Consider the following 19,496-nt stretch of genomic DNA (forward strand, 5'->3'; position numbering starts at 1 on the left):
GGCGGCCGCGGCGCCGGCCCCGCCGTCGCTATGAACGAGTCGGTGGTACGACGGACGCAGGAGTGCTTGGGACAAGTGATCCGCAAGCCGCCCTTGACGGATCGGCTGCTGAGTAAGCCGCCCTTCCGCTACCTGCACGACGTGATCACCGAGGTGGGCCGGGGACCGGCCTGCGGGCCCGCTCTGCTGTTGCTAGGCAACAGGGCCTCCTCCCCCCCCCCTCCGACCCCCTCGCCGGCTGGCCCTTGCGTGGCGAGGGCGCCCCATCACTGAGGGCGCCCCCTGGCGGCTGGGGGTGTAACCCCTCGTGGGTGGGGGGGGCTTGGAGTGTCATGGGGTGACAGCGGCGTTCTGCTTTAGTATTGTTATCAGTAATAACGCATGGTCTGTTGCTGCCAAACGCTGTTCTGCAGTAGCCTCCAAGCGCCCTTAACTCGGTCCTTTCCTTCTCTTCTCAAGGTGATCAGAGTGACAGGCTTCATGAAAGGGCTTTACACGGATTTTGAATTGAAATCAGATAATGTCAAGGTGGGTAAGAAGCTTCCTTATTTATTCAGCCTGAATAAAAATGGTCTCTGAAATGTGCTGCAAGGCACTTGTGGTCTTTTCTGCGTTCAGCTTCCATTGCTTCATTTGGGTGTTGTGTAGAAATAGTAGGAGGTTTTGCCTGTTGGTTTTGCAGTGCACAGAATCAGGATTGTTAGATTTGGAAGGAACCCTTAGAAGCTGTGTTGTCCAGCTCCCCTGCAGTGAACAGGGACACCTACAGTTCCATCAGGTGCTCAGAGCCCATCCTGCCTGACCTTGCATGTCTGCGGGGATGGGGCATCCACCCCCTCCCTGGGCAACCTGTGCCAGTGCTTCACTACTCTTACAGTAAAAAACTTTTTTCTTGGGTCCAACTAAATCTCTCCTGTTGTAGTTTGAAACTGTTTCCCCTTGTCCTATCACAACAGATCCTGCTAAAGAGTTTGTACCCTTCTTCCTTATAGCCCCCCCTTTTGATGTTGAAAAGCTGCTAGCAGACCTCCCTGGAACTTTCTCCAGGCTTATCCAATCTATTTGTGGATGCCTATAGATTGCATCTATGTATGTAGCTAAGGCTGTGGACACAAGCTATCGTGATTAAACAACTACTTCTGTACATGTCTCAAAACAATAAGGTCTGATTTACGAGTAGATCTAGATTTTCAAGATGCTGTTGTATTACAGGGTGTGGTGGTTTTTTGGTAGAATGTGTGTTTTTATATTTATTTCTTTGAAAAATTACCACCCAAACATAGGTGTATGTAGAGGTGTATCAGAATGTTTTGGGTTGGACGGGACCCCAAATCCCAACCCTGCTATGGGCAGGGACAGCTCCCACAGACCACGTTGCCCAAAGCCCCATCCAGCCTGGCTTTGAGCACTGATAGGGATAGAGCATCCATAGCTTCCCCAGGCAGCCTCACTGCTTTCTGAGCAAACATTTCCCCTTAACATATAAGCTAGATTTTCCCTCTTTTAGTTTAAAGCCATTCCCCCTCGTCCTGTCATTATCAGACTGTGAGTGAAGTTGGTCTCCCTGCTCCCTTCAAATATCAGAACACTGCTTGAATATCTCCCTGGTGCCTTCTCCAAGCTGAACAAACCCATATATATATATCTGTGTGCTTTATGCACATGTACAGAAAATATTATTGCTTAATAATGCATTCTTCTGTTATGTGTGTTATAGAATAGTCTTATTGCCATTACTACAGCCGTTATGAATGGCTGATTAATGAAAGTTGAGTTCAGTGCTATTGGTGAAAATGGTTTTCTTAAGTGCAAGGGTGACTTTAGGCTGTGTTTGCTTACATTCTAGTGCTGCCTCTTTGCTAAGCAATGCATGCTGCCTTCTCCCAATACCAACAAGGCTTAAAACTTGTCACTTATTCATGCAAATAATGCATGTTGTGTGTTGCTAGTTAAACAGCTACACCCACTGGTGATTGTTTAACATAGCAACTAAAACTATTGGCTTGCCATCTACACAGCTAGTTAAATGGATGGTTTATGCAATTCCCAAGGCTGATTATTGGTCTTGCTCTTATTTCTGTTACTGTTCTAACTGCTGCTGTGAAAACTAAAACCTAAATGAATTCTACAACGGATTGATTGATTTTGTTTATCCTTTCAGTGTTGAGGCATGTGGGTAGGTGCTGTGAAAAGTTGCTTAGCACGTGGTCTCTCTCATTTGGAGAACCCTGTCCATTTTATTTGTGGACCCAAAAAGCAGATTTCCTGGGCTGGAATTAGCCATGAACTGCATCAAACTGGCAGAGCATGCAGCTGCACCTCAGTGAGTTGTGCTGTGTGCATGCAAAGCAATTCATGTCGCAGAGATGGAAAGGGATCTGAGTGCATAAGGGAATGTAAGTAGGAGTTTTCTTGAACTTTGGGACTGTTCTGAAACAAATACACTTCTTGCTGCCAGCTGCACTGGAAGGTGTTGTTATCTTCATGTTTATCAGGAAGGTTTGTCTCCTTGGGGCTAATATAACATTGGTCTCTTAGAAATGGAAAAATGGAATATCGGGCTGTTAGGCTTTCCCATCAGCTTTATATTATGCATACATGAATCAGGTTGGATGGGGCCCTGGGCAGCCTGATGTGGTACCAGATCTGGAGGTTGGTGGCCCTGCCTCTGGCAGGAGGTGGAAGCTTCATGATCCTCGAGGTCCCTTCCAATCCAAGCCATCCTATGATTCTATGAGTCTACGATTATGTGCTCGACAGAATGTAACTTTTGCTGTGTGTTCTGTAAAGCTCTCAGCACTGTTTCAGATGTTTGTTTCTATTCCAATAGAACTTTATTTACTGACTCAAGTAGATAATGAAAATTTCTTGTTTGGACAGAAAACACTGATAACATAACTACTGAAATTGATTCACCTAGGAGGAACTTTTGAATCACTTCTGTTTGAAAACATTTGTGTTAGGACTGTCCTGCTTCCTTCCCTGAGTTAATAGATTGCATGTGTCCTTCAGAGGATGGACAGCTGTTTTAATAGGAGGTTGCAGCATTTCCTTCCTTTTTTTCTTTTTGGTTTGTTTTTAGTTTTTGAATGCAGGGAGCAATGGTGAGGGCGAAGTGGTCGTGATGTAAATGGAGACAATCTGGAAATCCTAGCTGTGTGGCAGTTGTTTGTTTTAATCTGTTTGGAAGAGCTGAAGAAGGGAAGAACCCTGACTCCAGAGCCTGCCTTCCCACGCATTTGTTCTTGTTTACGGAGCAGCTCTGGGACTTGAGACATCACTGCAAAGCTCCATTGCCACAGGAGTAGATAATGCTACAGATGGCCTTTAGAAGGAGTACTGGCCTTGCTCAGCTGAGAAGGCTTCTGTTGCTTTCCTTTCTGTTGGTATGTCTGTCAGATTAGATCCAGGTTCGTACTGGGTCTGTTGCTCCCAAGGCAGCCAGTCAGTCAGTGCCAAATCAGCTGTTTAAATGATTCTGTATAATCACCCAAAGCCATCATCTTTGCTGAAGGATGCTTAGGGAAAGTAGTTTGTAAAGTATAGTTATAAAACCAAATCACCCCTGGTAACCGTGGAGATAACATATGTGCCCGTATCCCTTTCACCACCATCCTTCTTATGTCTCCTTGACTCACTGTTCAGTCTGGTTTCTACAGTATATCAATATGTAAGCCCTTCACATCTGTTCTGGGAGATGTTCAGAGCAGGACAGATCCTGGTGCTTTGTCTCAGCAAGTGCAGCTGGGCCTTTGCTCCTGACAGTCCTGGCAACGCTTGCTTGTGAGCCGTGGTTCAGCTGCTCCAGTTGTGCAGTTGCAGTTATTCCTCCTGTCAGAGGTTTCCTAACCTTGAGTTATTTTAGAATCTCGTGGTTATTTCTGAATTGTTGTTTTTTTTAGGATAAAGATGCCAAAATCAGCTTCCTTCAGAAGGCCATCGATGCTGTTGTAATGGTAACGGGAGAGCCACTGTCAGTAAAACCAGCACGTGTTGTGGCTGGACACGAACCTGAGAAAACAAATGAGTTTCTGCAAGCCATTGGGAAGTGTTGCTTAAATAAGGTATGACATCACCACATTCATTTCATCTACATCGTTACGGAGATATGTACCTGTGTTATATATTATCAGAGCTCATTTGTGACAGAGTTTGACACTCATTAGCTATTTTGAATTACAGAAGATATACTGCCTTGGGATACCACTGTAATAACAGATGTATAGAATGTGGTTCATAGCAGAGTTTGAGCCAGGTCCCCACACAAATGCATTCTAGAAGTCTGTGTAAAAAACCTGTGAAGTGATGGGTGAGAAGAAGCTGTGCCTTTAACAGTGAAATACTACAGTATTCACAAACTGTGTGAAGGTTTTGTCTGGGTAATCTTTGTCCAGTAATCTGATCATTTACACTGCTGTTATTTCCTTTTAGTTAACTGAATGAGACACTCTTCTTCCTTACTAATTGCTTGAGATGGGGAAGGAGGAGCTGAAATGGGCTGAGATTGATGGCACAGCTTTGTAATAACCAAAGGCTGAAGTCTATCCATTCAAGCCAAGGTTATTAGCCCTGTGTCTTTACTGTGAAACATAAGCTGGATGTGCATTGTGGAAAAGGTTTGGGTTCTAACTAGCTTGATACCTAATTTTGCTACAGTAGATAAAAAGCACCATCTGTTTATATAAGCCTAATATGCATAATGAAATTATTGCAAGAGTTACAAAGAGATATTTAATTTAGAAGAGCAGAAATGTAAGCTGTATTTCAGAAGAAAGAAAAGAGTCACATTGACTACAGAGTTTGGAAGAAGGGAGATATTTAATAAAGTTGCTCAGTTCAGGAAATTTTTCTGTTTCTTGCAGCTGTCCAGTGATGTTGCTGTAAAAAAGATCTTAGCTGGGGAAAGAGCTGATGCTAAAGGAAAACCTCCATCCAGTAAACCTCGAGATACAGAAAGCAGGGAGTCCAAAACAGAAGAGCAAAAAAGCCGTAGGGATAAAGAGGTAGGAAACTTTGTTGGGTACAGTGGCTACCAGTGATTATTATGTTTTTAATTTCTCTCAGTGGGCATGTTACATGTAGAGAGTAACTACGTGATAGAGTTGACATGTATTGAAACTGAATATTACTTTTTAATTTCTTTTAGGGAAGAGGAGATACTGACATTAAAGACAGAAGCTCGAGCAGAGACAGAAAACACAAAGGAGATGTCAAAGAGAGCGAAGAAAGAGAAAAGGGAAGTGAAAAACAGAAGGATAATGAGGAGAGGCACAAAGACTCTGAAAGGGACAACTTTAAGGAAGGAGAAAAACAAGAAAGGGAAAGAAACAAAAGCAGAACGACCAAGCAGGGAAGAGAAACAGAAAAAAGCAAGGGAAAAAGAGACGTAGAACGAGAAGATAACATTGAATGGAATAAAGTACAGGAAAGGGAGAAAAAAAATGAAGGAGGAAGAGAAACAGACAGACTGAAAGGAAGAGACAAAGATAGGACCAGGGAGAGAGAACGAGAGAAGGACAGAGAGAAGGGAAAAGACCGTGAAAGGGACAGACAGAGAGACAGAGGGAGAGATGGAGAGCATGTACAAGAGCACGGAAAGGATAAAGCAGAGAAAAAGGTAACTGAAATCTTACTTCAGAGCAGTGCTCTTCTGTTAAGCACTTTGTATAACAGCGCTTGCTTTCCCAAAGTGAAAGTTGTTGGTTTTTTTGTGTATGGATTTAATCTGTTAAGGATGTGGCCGAGGTTGTGCGTGCACCTTCCTGTCTGTGAGCAATCAGACTCATCTGACTGTGCTTCCTGAACGTCTGTTAAGCAGTTTATTTTCTGAACTGTGCTTGTTTGAATTCTCCTCATCGCGTTAGATTCGGTTTGATAGAGTGGAGTGGCAGCAATTGTTGGAATTTATCTCTGTCATGCATCTTGCCAGTAATGCATGCTGTTGCTTCAGCCTTAGCTCTTGGGAAAGGTGGGGGTTAAAGAGAGTTTCTTTCAGCCATTGCTGGTTGCTTGTCTCACTCTTGAGCCTACTTTTTCCATAGAGGGATCAGTTGAGCAGTGATTCTTGCTCTGTTAGGCTTCCAGGAGAGCCAGGCAGGTTGAGGAAAGCAGGTAGGTGGCTAAGAATGCTGTTGTAACGCGCCCAGTTCCACTGTACGCTCATTTCCCACTTCATATATTTCAGGCTGTTACTCAGCACGTAGAATCTAAAACAAATATTTCCTTTTAGTCTTTAGATTCTGAGGAATCCAAACTTGGAAAACTGCAGAGGCCAACTAAAGCCAGCAAGTGCCAGCCAGATGATGAGGTTAATGATATAGAAGATCTGGGAAGGCAGATTTTGAAAAGTGTTCCATTTTAGAATGGTTTGGAAATCTGCATTAAGGAAATTAAGATTGAAAGTTAAGGAGATGCCAAGTTTTAGGGCTCTAAAATAGGTTGTCTGGTTTTTGCTTGTTTTTAAATTTCTTATAGCTTGGACGAAAAAAGCCTACTCAGTTTGTTTCAGTTTCCAGACTTCTAGTTCTATTTCTTGATATGTTGACTACTTCAGAAAAATGTTTATTTGTTCAAAGGTTTCTCCTTTTTTTCCTCTCCAGTCTTTCCTGGAATGCTGCTATTTGTTTGTTTGATCAGGCAGCTCAGCACGATCCAGCTGCTCATTTGCTCCCCCAGCAGTGGGCTGGAGGAGAGAACTGAGAAAGTTAAAAGTGCAAAAACGTGGGGGTTGAGATAAAGAGTGTTTAATTAGACAAAAAAAAAAAAAAGAAAAGGAAAAAAAGAAACACACAAAGAAAAGAAAAACAAACCAACCAACAGCGTAAAACTCATTTGTTCACCACCAGCTGACTGATGCCCAGCAACGGAGTCCTGGCCATCTCACGATGATGCCGTATGTATGGGATATCCTTCTGGCCAGCTTAGGTGAGCTGTCCTGGTTTTGTCCCCTCCCATCTCTTTGTGCACCCCAGTTCCTTGTTGCCAGCCAGCTCAAGAAGCTGAAAAGTTCCTGGCTGAGTGTAAGCACTCGTTAGCAACAATTGGTGTGTTATCAACATTGTTCGTACCCTAAATCCAAGCCACAGCACCATGCCAGCTGCTAGGATTTAGGACAGGTGTTTTAATAGCAGTTGCTGTGTTGAATGGAGAATAAATCCAGTCTTTTGTTGCAGCCTGTGTTTTGCAGCTGGATGATGGTAGGGTGGAATAGGAACTTGCTGACTGCTTCTGAACGGTAGCTGTTGTTTGAGATAGCTTTGTGTCTGCATCTGCTGCTTCTTGATGACCTGAGGCAATTTGGGGAATTAAGGACCCATATGGCTAAATGTTTAAAAGTGAGCCTTCAATAAATTAGCCTGAAGTAGTTCATGCTAGAAAGAAATAGGCAGCATCCCAAGTCCAGCAGGAGTCTCTGTTGGAAGTCTGTGGGCCACTGACATCATCGTGTCTTCTACATGAGATGACAAATTTATAGCTGTTCTTTGACTGAAATCCAACCAAAGTTTTTAAATTATTGGCACTTGGAGGGAGAGCTTATAAAATAGTTTTTAGCCTGAAGCAAACGTTCTTGGCCAAGTTAAACTTCCTGCAAATTGGGTCTCTAATGGAAATTCTGAGCCTCATCCTAAGCTATCGTAGTGCTCTTGGGCACCACTATAATATGCTAGGGCAGTAAAGTTTCATTTCCCGTCTTAAGTGCTTTTGGGAGTGATTCCAAGGCATGTTGGTTTACTACCTTAAATCTAGATAACATGCTTTTCCTTTACTTGCTTGCGTAACAGCAGGCACTGCTTTGCTTTTAGGTGTTGAAAACAGACACTTTAGAGCAGTGCGTGACAAATGGTCGCTTTACTAAGACTGTGGAAGAGAGGAATGGAATGAAAAGGCTCCCAATGAATCTTTTAAAGCTGGAGAGCTGGGATAGCTGTGTAAAGTGATTTAGAGAAAACTGCATCGTGAGATAGTTGAGAAGTGCACCTTGATGGACTGGGGTTGATCTTACTTTCCTCCCAGTAGTTTCACAGCTGGATAATGCCTTCATATCCAGGGATTTACCCTGACTTAAACTGCTGTGGTACCATTTCAGTCATGTGAAACAAATGTATTAAAAACAGAGGAAACCATTTCTGTATTTATGCCTACAAGGAGTATTTGACTGTATTATTTGGTAGTGCGTGCTGCGTGAGTATATCTTAAGCATCCATTTCTCAGCTTTTTAAAAATACGCAGCAAGTGAAGCAAGTTAAAGCAACCCCCCTTCCAAGCTGTGTCTGATATGCCACTGCCTGATGTGTTGCCTGCTTTCTTCTGCCCCAAGGACTGATCTCGGGTTTGTTCCTGTTGGGTTCAGTTGCACAGCACTGGCTTACTGTAGAGCCATCGAATGACTGAAGTTAGAAGGGACCTTAATGACCATCCAGTTCCAATCCCCTGCCACAGGCAGGGTTGTCAGCCACCAGCTCAGGATGCTCAGAGCTCCATCCAAACTGGTCTCGAATGCCTCCAGAGGTAGGGCACCCACAGCTTTCTGGGCAGCCTGTGCCAGTGCCACACCACCTTCTGAGTAAAGATCTTCTTCCCTACATTTAACCTAAATTTCCTCTCTTTTAGTTTACAACCATCCCCTCTTATCACTATTAGACCATGTAAAAAGTTGGTCCCTCTCCTGCTTATAAGCTCCCTTTAAGTGCTGGAAGGCAGTGAGGTCTCCCCACGGCCTTCTCTTCCCCAGGCTGAACAAGCCCAACTTTCTCAACCTTTCTTCATAGGAGAGATGCTCCAGCTCTCTGATCACCTTCAGTGCCCTGCTCTGGGCCCACTCCAACAGCTCCATGTCTTTCTCATGTTGGGGCCCCCAGGCTTGGATGCAGTACTCCAGCTGGGGCCTCACAAAGGCAGTGCAGATGGGGACAATCTCCTCCCTTCCCTGCTGCCACCCGACTCTTGATGCAGCCCAGCATGCTGTTGGCCTCTAGTCCTTGTCTCTGCCATCACGCTCCTAGTCACAGCTTCTCTTTCTTCCCAAGCATAATCTTCCCTGCCTTTACATTGCAACGTGCTTCTTGTTTTCCACTTGATTTTTGTCTTGTTTCCACCATGTTTCACATAGGTCCTTTCATCAGACATACTGCCTGCTTCGCAGCATAATGGTGTGGGAGAACTGGGAGAAGGGGGGACTTTTATTCAGTTTGAGATGTCCATGGAATTTCAGACTAAGTGGATTCTGTGCTGCATTCAAATTCCTTTGGGTTTTTTAATATTGTCCTCATACAGCAAAGTTACCATGTAAAGTTTAGTCATTGGTATGGCTCCTTTGAGATCAGGAACCTAGATAAGATTCTCTCATTATTCATCAAAATTTTCATTTTCTTGCTGCTAATTTTCTGAGGCCAGCCTTAAAATACTATTTCAATTTTCACAGCTTGATTTTTTTTTTCATGTATTTTTTCTTGAACTGAAGAACCTGGATGTTACCAGGCATGTAATAGCCACCACGTGGGTATCTATAATTTTCTGGAACAAAAAAAAGCAAATATAAGTAAGAATTAAGGAGAAACATTTGGCCAACACGTGGCAATCAGGAGACTCCTTTCTGATTGAAGGCTGTTGCGTACCACGTTGTTTCTGATCAGAGCAAGCCAGGTTGTGTTCTGTTCACTCAGCCCAGCTCAGGTAGAAACTTTGTTTGGAACAGACACTTAGAAGCTCAATCTGTCATGCTACAAAATACTACTACTAATAATAAAACAACTTTGTCTTTTGACAAGAGGTGATTCGAGCTGTAGATCTTCTGAGTGTATGGTGCTGCTCATATGAAAGTGTCTGCAGAGCAGGTATGTCATTTAGCCCTGTGGCAAAACACATTGGAAAAGTCTCTTCCATTTTACAGATGGCTGCTGAAACTTTTGGCTGAAGCTTTTTGTAATATCCTGTAACTTTTGGCCACTTTTGTAACGACCTTTATTTTTGCTGTACAAACCATATTGCTCTGGAATGGGACGTTTGAATCAGCCTCTAAAGTCCTATCTAACGAACTTCTGTTGGAACTCATCTATACTGAATGAAAAATGACATAACTGCCCTTGAAGCAGCAGAAAGAATTGTTCCATGGAAATCTCCTAAACATGGCTTAGATAATTTTGTTCCAGTGCTGTGAGCTGGAATGCTGTTTGCTGTCAGTTATTCATAATTGACTCACGTAATAGAAGTCCAGCGTTCACATTTATGTTGTAAGAAATAGCTATTTTTTTCCTAATAACTCTGTGTTTGAGGGGTTTTAATTAGCAGAAACTGACAGCAATAGACCATCATCTTCTGAGCATCTCTCAAGAAAAGGTAATTGATCAGTATAATCCTAGTGTCATTGCCACACAGTCAAATGGATCTTTCCACGTTGCTGTTACACGCTAATAAATTATGCCTATTAATAACAGTGGCTATTTAGGAATAGATACAAGAAACAGAGGCAGTTTAAGGAAAAGAGCAATGAAAGTCTTCGAGCCTTAGAACTGAGCTGTATTTATGTGACAGTATTCATGGTACACAAAAACAGAAAGTGTGTTTCATAGAATTGCCTGGGTTGCAAAGGAGCACGGTGCTCATCCAGTTCCAACCCCCTGCTGTGTGCAGGTCACCAACCGGCAGCCCAGGCTGCCCAGAGCCACGTCCAGCCTGGCCTTGAATGCCTGCAGGGATGGGGCATCCACAGCCTCCTTGGGTTTACACATGTAATATTGTTTTATTGTTACATCTATGTACGTGTTACTGACAGTACACATGTAAATGTAGCTCCTCCACCATGGATCTAATTAGCAAAGTCATCCACAACAGACAGAGGATTGAGTTAGATTCCTATTCACAGTTGTAATTATTGTTGGTGAACTCTCAGTGGACCTGATGAGTTAGAGGAAGGAATTCACAGTGGTTTATACGGTGAGCTGTTCACCTCCCTTGCTTGGGTAGGAGTGGCTTTTCTCCACGTGACTGCTGATGCATGGAGTGGCCATGGCAGGAGGAGATGTATGGAAGCAAGTGGGCACGGAGATGATGTGTTGGCACTTGGGCTAGATGATCTTAGAGGTCTTTTCCAAGCTCTATGATTCTTTGCCCGGAATTAGTTAGGAGGGAAGAAACTGTCCAACTACTGCTGTGTGCATACAGCCATTACGCAAACAGCATGGCTATAATAGAGGAGAAAAGTCTGACCTCCTGTGTGTGCTGCCTGCTGCTCATATTCAGTACCAGTCATTAGTGGGACTGTCAGTAAGTTCTGCTCACAGAATCAGAGCACATGGAGCTCGAAGGTCCCTGTGTAAAAGTTATTGACAGAATCTGTTTATGAGATCCTTTTGTGAATGTGGAGGTCGATTATTGCATGGAAGGAAAGGGATATTAACAGTTTGGCAGGATTTCCTTTCAGACCATGTTCTTCTTGACCAGCTGAAACATTACAAATCATTACTTTCTGATGTCTCAGGGTGAAAATCAGCCTATTTAAATAGATTAACAATAAAACAGCCAATTGGATGGTTTATAGGAGACTACTGTGTCCTCTCCAAATAGGAACGTAATTACTCAAAACTGGGAAGCGTGTACATCCATCTAGGATCCCACTTAAATAATTTTCTTTCTGTATGGTATGAAATGAAGTGTAAGATTACTTTTTAATGACTTCACTTACTGCTTTTCCAAGTTTTGGAGCTTTGGAATTTGTAAGAAGAAGGAGGACCTATTTTATCTCCCTTTGGAAAGACTCAAGTCATAAATATCGTGGGCTTTATGTATTTGTATGCTACCATAGTGATTAAATGTTAGTGTTTTACTTTGCACCTGTTGCCAGCGTGCACATCTGGCACTACAGAAGTGTTAAGCAGCCTTTGCAGTCACTACCTGACATAAATAAATGACTGAATCTGCTCCTCTAGAAGCCCCAGCACCTACTCTCAGCTCCTTCCCCACCTGTGCTAATAATTACATCACCCAAATTGCAGCTAAATGGTGAGTGTACCAGATGCAGCTTGCAGGTCTGTAGAACCAGACTGTGAGGCTGTGGGGAGCTCAACTTTTGCCCCTTGTCACTGTGAAAAGCAGTAGTAATTGAGATGAACCACCTCAGTATTAACTGTGCAGTTTGACCTTCTGTCTTTGATTTGCTTGAAACGCGTCAGCATCTTGTGGAAGGAGTCTGTGGAATACAGTGTTAACAGAGAAATGGAGGAAGCTGTAATTCTCATTTATGTTGTGGATGTGGGCATTATTTGTGGAGTTAGCAAGTAACTCTCGCTTGCAAACTTTGTGAGTTATTATTTCACACAAATTGCAAAATAAGGAGAAAATCCTGTGAAGTGCTGATGGTCTTCACGGCCCTCCTCCAGACCTGCTCCAACAGCTCCTCATCCTCCTTGTGCTGGGGGCCCAGGTTTGGGTGCAGTCCTTCTGATGGGCCTCACAAGGGCAGCTTGGCTTGTTACTGGGGCAGTAATGTGAGGGGTGAGAAGCTGTGAGCACCTGCTGGGCCAGATTCCCTTGCTGGCTGCATCCTTTAGTCTGTGTGTAACCAGAAGCCTTCTCTGCCAGTGCTGAGGTTGTTCTGCCTGCATGAGTGGCAGTCGTGCCTGCCTTCAGACCTTCTGCTGCCCAAGGCTGGGGCATAAGGGGATGCAGGGCCTCCGTTCTGCCCCCATCTGTACCCACAAGCTGTACAGGGCCAGCAGGAGCTCTCCTTTACATCTTGCCCTTTCCCTGGAGGCATATGGCCACTGGATGCTTAACACAGGGCCTTTGCAGGAAGTATTGCCAGTCAGCTGTTCTTAACTTCAGGCAGTGAAAGCTGTATCCAGAGAAAACAAAATAATCATGCTTTTGTGTGCTTTCCTGCCTTCATTTCCTGGCCTCTTTGAATTGCTTGTGGGCTTAGGACAGAGTCCTCATAAAAAGTCCTGATTTTTCCTTCAGTTTTAACTTTTTCACTTATGGATTGCTATCATCACCCTTTCTGTTCCAGCTGTACCTTCACATCACCCACTGCTTCTTCGATGGCCTTTCTGATAGGACCCATGTCTCAGTTTGTCCATGTTTGACTTAAGGACTATGTGTGCCTAGTGCCAGAATTTTTTAGCGTCTACTTCTGTTTCAGAAGGAAATTCAAAACACTTCCCGGACAATGGAAGAGAAACTGTGTGTGCAGTGTGGCTGAAACATGGAGGGGACTCTGAGATTAATCTTAACCCTTTGGATAGCCCACTAGTAGCAAAGCATTCTATTCCTAGACCAGTTATGGCATCGCACATGCACTGCACGTTTTGCAAGAACTCTGCTTTGGATGTGCTTAGATCACCTTTGGAAGTTGCCTTTACAGTAGTGAAATATGATCATATTTCAAGTTCATTAAAAAAAAAAAAAGATAGCTACCACACATCCAGCAAAACATCTGCAAACTCTGAGGAAAATAGATTCTAGGTATTTTTCCTGTGTGTGCATCAGTTTTGTAAGTATTTTTTAATGTATAATAAATGTAGACCAAAAAAATCAACACATGTAATTCAAATTTAATTTTGAATATATGATTTTTTTTTTATGTGAAGACATATAGATTTGTGCTTTTTTTTTTTTTTTCCTCTTTGTTTTTTTTTTTTTTAAGAGTGAAAGTCCTGCAGGAATATCAAGGCAGCCTTCAACAAAAGGATCAAGGCAACGCGCCAAACCCAGAGGAGAAGGTAACCAGGAGGATGATATTTTTTCTATTAAATATGCTGGAGGGTTGTTATCCTGGAACAGAATAAAATCCTAAACATCCTTGCTTATTATTTTGGGTGCTTGTTTTTTACCCAGTTTGCATTTATGAATCCAGTGGGCTGTTCTGCATAGGTTTGGTACCTGGAGAGTGGTACTTAATTCAGTTTGGTTTCATTCTTCATGCAAAACTGCAGATGTAAATTCAACTTCTCATGATAATTACAGTTTTCTTTCTGAATGGACTTCACGATAGGTCTAAAACTATTTCTTTGTCTATTAGTTTCACAGAAACTGTTTCTTTGCTTCATAATCTGGCAAAATTAGACACAAATGACTTCAAAAACTTTAAGAGACTTAGTTTTTGTCTCATTTCTGTTACTGAGGGTAAGTAGGTAGTGTATCTCAAATGATTAAATGTTGCACATTACTGTACAAAAAGGAACACTGAAGGTTCCTCAAATACTTTGACCAGATCAATATTCAGCACAGTGTTTTAGTTTAAATAAGATTCAAGATGTGGCGTTTTAGTAAGATTAAAGACATTTGTGATGCAAGATATGCTTTCCTGTAGGTATTAATTATACAAATGCTAACCCTGAGATATTTAACTTCATCACTTACTAACATTTGGGAAGTGTGTACTTCCTAGATTTATCTTTTCAATTTTTTTAATCCTTTCTCAAGGATTTGAAGGCCTTGGGTATTGGATTTCTTTAGGAATTATGGGATTGTAAATGAAAAGGTTACATTTGCCATAAAAAAGAAGGGGAAAAAAAGCCATGTTCTGTGAGACTGACTCATTAATGCCCAGTGCAACAAGGAATTTCCCTGGGTATTCGTTTGGTAGGCAATACATTAAACAGTCCACATTTGTGTTCAACTTTCTGGGTTTTTTTAATCAAAAAGATGGTTGGTTGAATTTGAGACTAGCAAAACCTTTTATAATGATTTACATAACTGGAGACACTTGTCGTAGTCCAGGTGTAACCTGGAGAGCAGATGAAAAGGAGTTGTTCACCAAAACTCCTGGCTTGTAGCCCCTTCGATTAGAGGGTTTTGAAGCAACCCTGTGTGTTTGTAGGTCTTTGGCTTCCAACAATGTCATTACAGCTGTGATCAACTGTGCGTGGTCAGCATCAGTCAATGCCTACCTGTGGGACCTGCTGTAGGGAGCCTGCTTTAGCAGAGGGGCTGGACTTGATGGTCCCTTCCAACCCCTACAGTTCTGTGATGCTGCATTGTACCTGCACTTATGTCAGGATAGGACCGTGTGGCTTGAGTCTGAGCAGGGCAGGTTCTCTGGATATCGTCAGCACTGAATCTGTATCCCAGATCATCTTCCTCAGTAGCCTAGCCAGATACCATGAGCCAAACTCTGTGGCATTTCTGCTGGGAGCACTGAGGAAGGAAGGCCAGGTATTTATTTGTTACCCACAGATTATCAGCAGGAAATGAGAAGCTGTTAGAGGCCCATCTTGTGCCCCATAAGAGTTGTCCATGCTGAATTTGTGGCTGAAGCCTCTGTCTGGTGTACAGTGCTGCAGCCTCTGCTCCCAGGTAGCAGTGATAGGACAAGAGGTAATGGCTTTAAGTTGCTCCAGGGGAGGTTCAGGTTGGATATTAAGAAAAAGTGACTCTCAGAAAGAATTATAATGCTTTGGAACAGGCTGCCTGGGGAACTGGAGTCACCATCTCAGGAGGTGTTTCAGAACAGCGCAGATGTGGCACTGAGGGATGTGGGCAGTGGGCATGGCGGGGTGGGTTGGGGTTGGATTTGGGGATCTTAGAGATCTTTTCCAATAGGATTGATTGTATGATTGTATGATATAAACAACCCCTTTATTTTGGAGCTTAAGTCACATTAGCGCTTACTGAAGATTTTACATCACGTCTCATTTACTTACAGGCTGTGAGGTTTTATTAATTTTGTTGCTGAAAAATATAATCTGGATTCCATTAAATGAAGCTTTATTTTATTTCATAGTGATCAACAGCTGGCCCTACCACTTTATTTAGAATTTTTATTTAAAAAAAATAAATTTGAATATTTGCTTTATAGCCTGGACAGGTCCTAAACTACAGTGACCAGACATGGCACGTTTTATAGGATCACCCAATCTTGAAAATCAGCAGCCATTATTCTGATAAATGTGTTTTACCTTTTATCCACTGTTTTGGCTTCAAATTCAGTATTTTAAAATACTCTTTTCAGGATGCAGCAGACCAGTGCACTCAAGGTTACCTATGTTACACCCTTTTTTTCCCTAATGTGAGAGAGTTACAGTAAGTAAACAAGGCTCCTAAATGCCCCAAGATGGAATCCTGAGGGTGGTAAAACCTTCTGTAGGTGTACTGAAGCCTGCAGTGTATCGTTGTCTGCAGCAACTGATGATGATATTCAGACCTTTCTGTATTTTCTAACATTAAATGGAGACAAATAAATGTGCAGCAGTAGAACAGAAAGGAGTTTGTGTCAAGGCTGAACTGGTGAATGCGAATTCAGCTATTATGAAAAACAAAACTAAGTGGTAAATGAAGGAGTAGTTAAGCAATTACAGGTATGTTTTCTCTCCTGGTAATGAAACCAAGTTATAACAGCATTTGCTCACTTCTGTATATTAAAAACAAATTAATAGTGGCATTGAAGCAAAAGGGTTTTATTTTTCTATAGTTACTATTACTCATACCATAATTACTTTCATAGTTCCAACATGCCTTACAGCAAAACCGGTTTCACATGGTATTTTTTCTAATTTAGAAGTTGATCTGTAAATTGAATGTACTTTTTTAAACTTACAGTTGCTTTGAAAATAATTAACCCTTCTTTCGTGGAGGTGATGCACTGTGTGTGCGTGTGTTCACACAAATGTGTGTGTGTTGGAAGAGAACTGCCCACGAACTTGCACCTGAATACTAAAACCTGCTTCTATGATAAGGATTAATGTTGCAGAAGAGAATGAGGTGAAAACCAGCATAATTTACTGCAAACCCATTTTCTGGATGGGGTGGAAGAGCTCTTGGTTTGCAGTCCGTGACACATGTACTGGTTTCTCAGGGGTATGGTGTTGCACATGCAGGAGGGAAGCAATCTGGGACTTCTCGTTGAGACAGTAAAAAGAACTAATTTGGGGAATAACGCTTTGGCAGGCTGTGAAAGGGTTGAGTGCAACTCTTTTTGAGTGCAACCATCCAACCAGTTCCTCACCCACTGACTGCTCCATTCACCAAATCCAGGTCTTGCTGAGTTAAAGGCAAGGATTTTGTGTGGGGTAGCATCAAATGCTTTGCACAAGACCACGTAGAGTTGACCTCTATAGTAAGAGCCAGGAAAGGGAAAGCAATGCTTGCCATGTCAGTCTGATCTAATTGTCTGGATAATTGGAAACTGTCAAAACCTGATGTATGAATTTCCCTGGGAAATGCCGTTAGTCATCTGTCTAGCCCAATCTCTGTCTCTGATAGGCAATTCCCATACTGCTGGTAGCTGTTTTTCTCTGGTGGAGTATCTTTAGCAATGGATGACCTAGTAATCATTTTAGTACATAGGATTATGTCATTACAGGATTATGTCATTAAATTCTATAAATGAAACCTTTCCTTTATGATGGAGTGAAGCACTTTCTGCTCTTGGTATGGTTTTTCAGCAAAGGTTCAGACCTTGTGGGTACCTTGTAGCACAGCTGTATGGATTGGTGATGAGCTTTTTAAATGCCTTTTTCAAAGTTTTGTTAAGTAGCTCTTCATCCTGGCTTTTGTCAGCAATGGTAAATGAAAGGAGAGGGCTACAGTGTCAAAATCCTCAAAGCTAACAGAACTCAACTATAATTCCATGGGTGGGCATGGTGGTGATGGCTTGGTGGTTGGTTTTTATGGTGTTGGAGGTCTTTTCCAACCTTCACAATTCTAAGATTCTAACATTGCTGCTGGAGTGGAGTGTGTAACTTATGGACACACCCGATGGCAAAGGTGGATGGGAGATCCCCTGCTGTTGGTCCTGAAAGCTGCAGCTTTACGCTGCAGGCAGCAATTTCATCTCTTGTTCTGCAAGCGTTGGACACTTCAACCTCTGGTGTTAGTTGGGTTTATATCTGCTAAATCTTTTCCTGAGCATTCCAAACTGCTGATTTGTTGTGGTGGTGGAAATTTGGTCGCCATAGCATAGGAACCCCGTGGATCTGTTCTTTACATTTATATTACAGTCACTCAATTTGCAGAAGCACTCAATTCAGTTCTTGTCTATTATTTTCAGGACTTTTCTTTACCTTTCTTTCTGTGTCTGCAGATCTCTTCCATATCTTTCTGTGTCTTCCTATTTCTGCTCCTGCTGTATTTTGAGGAATGTAAAAACTGAACACATTGCAAGTGAGGTTAAGGCTGTGTGTGTGTGTACTTTTCATATGGCAAAACCAACAGGATGTATAATCTGACAAACTGTAAAAGTAGGATTGTGGGTTTTTTTGTTTGTTGGTTTGTTTTTAATGCTGAGTTTTGTTTTCAGGAATTATATGCAAATGGTGCTGAATTGTTCCTCCTTTGTCTCTCTTTGCCCTCAGTGTCACAGAATTTAAGAATCAGTGTACTTCAAAACCTCAGCTTTCTTCTTTCAGTGTTCAAATTGTGGGGTTCATGTACTGAAAATAAGCTTTTCTTACTTGAAACTTTTTAATGGCTTTAGTATGAAATGCTTTTACAGGAAAACCCTTCCCTTTTGGAACAAACCAAAGTGCATTCCAAGTGGCACACTAACAATATTGTTTATTTTAGTACTTACTTAGGCTTTATTTGTTAAATATTGTCTTGCTAGCTTTGAGGCTTATAAATAATATCTCTAACTCACTTCTGAATTGAAGAAATTGCCTTAGTTTGCAGTAATATAAGGAGTTCAGTCAGTAGATCTTTTAAAAAGTATTTGTGAACTTTAAATGTTATTTATTTGCGCTCAAGATGGCTTGTGAACCTAAGGTAGCTCTTAAAGATATATTAAATGTAACAGGCATTTAGCATGGTGGTTTTTTTTTAATTTAAAATTGTAATTGTATCATTTAATTATCAACTTCTGTTATAGGAACGGTAGAAATGAAGAGTGTGGCAGATGGGATTTCAGAGGACAGTGCTGCTAAATTGCAGGAGAAAGCTGAACCAGGACTTGTAGTAAAACAGAAAGGTAGGTGGAATAAGAGCTTGGCTGCCTTGGAAAAGCTGAGTGCCATGCGGTCAGCCTTGAATCCGTGCAGTTTCTTGAAGGTAAGGAAGGATAAAGGTAAGGAATTCTTGCATAAAGGTAAGGAAGGGGAGAAGAGGACAAGTTTCCATGGCCTGTCCCAGGGAAAATGCTCCTGAATCCCTTGGTGACTTGTTTTGTGTAACTGCATGTTGCCTTTTTGTGCAGGTGTTTGGAAGTGTCACTTGGTGTTTGTGTTTTGGAGGAATTTTGAGGCAAATTCCATCTCTGCCTTCTTATTTCTCCCTTAAAAAAGATAAAAAAGTAAAAAGTTGTATATGGCTCCCTAGACATGCACTGTTAATGAGGTATTTGTATCCAGATACAGCATACATGGCATCAGAGAAACAAAATGTAGGAAGAAGAACTGAGAGTGAAGCAAAAAACCGTGGTTTTATTCTCTCCAGATCCAGACACATGAACAAGTTGGGGGAGTTGATGCCACTGTCTTAGTTTCAGCTGGGACAGTTTCCTTCAAAATTGCCTGCTATGATGCTGTGTTTTGGTTCTAGGAAAAAAACTGTGTTGATAACACACTGAT

At 42.1% G+C, this 19,496-nt stretch overlaps 1 protein-coding gene across 1 annotated transcript in view; it reads left to right on the forward strand.

Annotated features, from left to right (window-relative positions):
- Positions 1 to 19,496, forward strand: part of TRAF3IP1 (TRAF3 interacting protein 1) — a gene marked incomplete at its 3' end in the record, with an annotated part of 36,934 nt that continues 17,438 nt past the window's right edge. Inside the window, exons 1-8 of the mRNA XM_079539107.1 lie at positions 1 to 153; positions 460 to 528; positions 3,903 to 4,064; positions 4,863 to 5,003; positions 5,147 to 5,617; positions 6,230 to 6,307; positions 13,640 to 13,715; positions 18,800 to 18,898. Of these exons, the coding sequence (XP_079395233.1) occupies positions 31 to 153; positions 460 to 528; positions 3,903 to 4,064; positions 4,863 to 5,003; positions 5,147 to 5,617; positions 6,230 to 6,307; positions 13,640 to 13,715; positions 18,800 to 18,898 (1,219 nt within the window). The 5' untranslated portion in view covers positions 1 to 30. The remainder of the gene's footprint in view (positions 154 to 459; positions 529 to 3,902; positions 4,065 to 4,862; positions 5,004 to 5,146; positions 5,618 to 6,229; positions 6,308 to 13,639; positions 13,716 to 18,799; positions 18,899 to 19,496) is intronic.

The sequence above is a fragment of the Tetrao urogallus genome, assembly GCF_951394365.1.
Source record: "Tetrao urogallus genome assembly, chromosome: 8".
Classification (NCBI taxonomy): Eukaryota; Metazoa; Chordata; class Aves; order Galliformes; family Phasianidae; genus Tetrao; species Tetrao urogallus.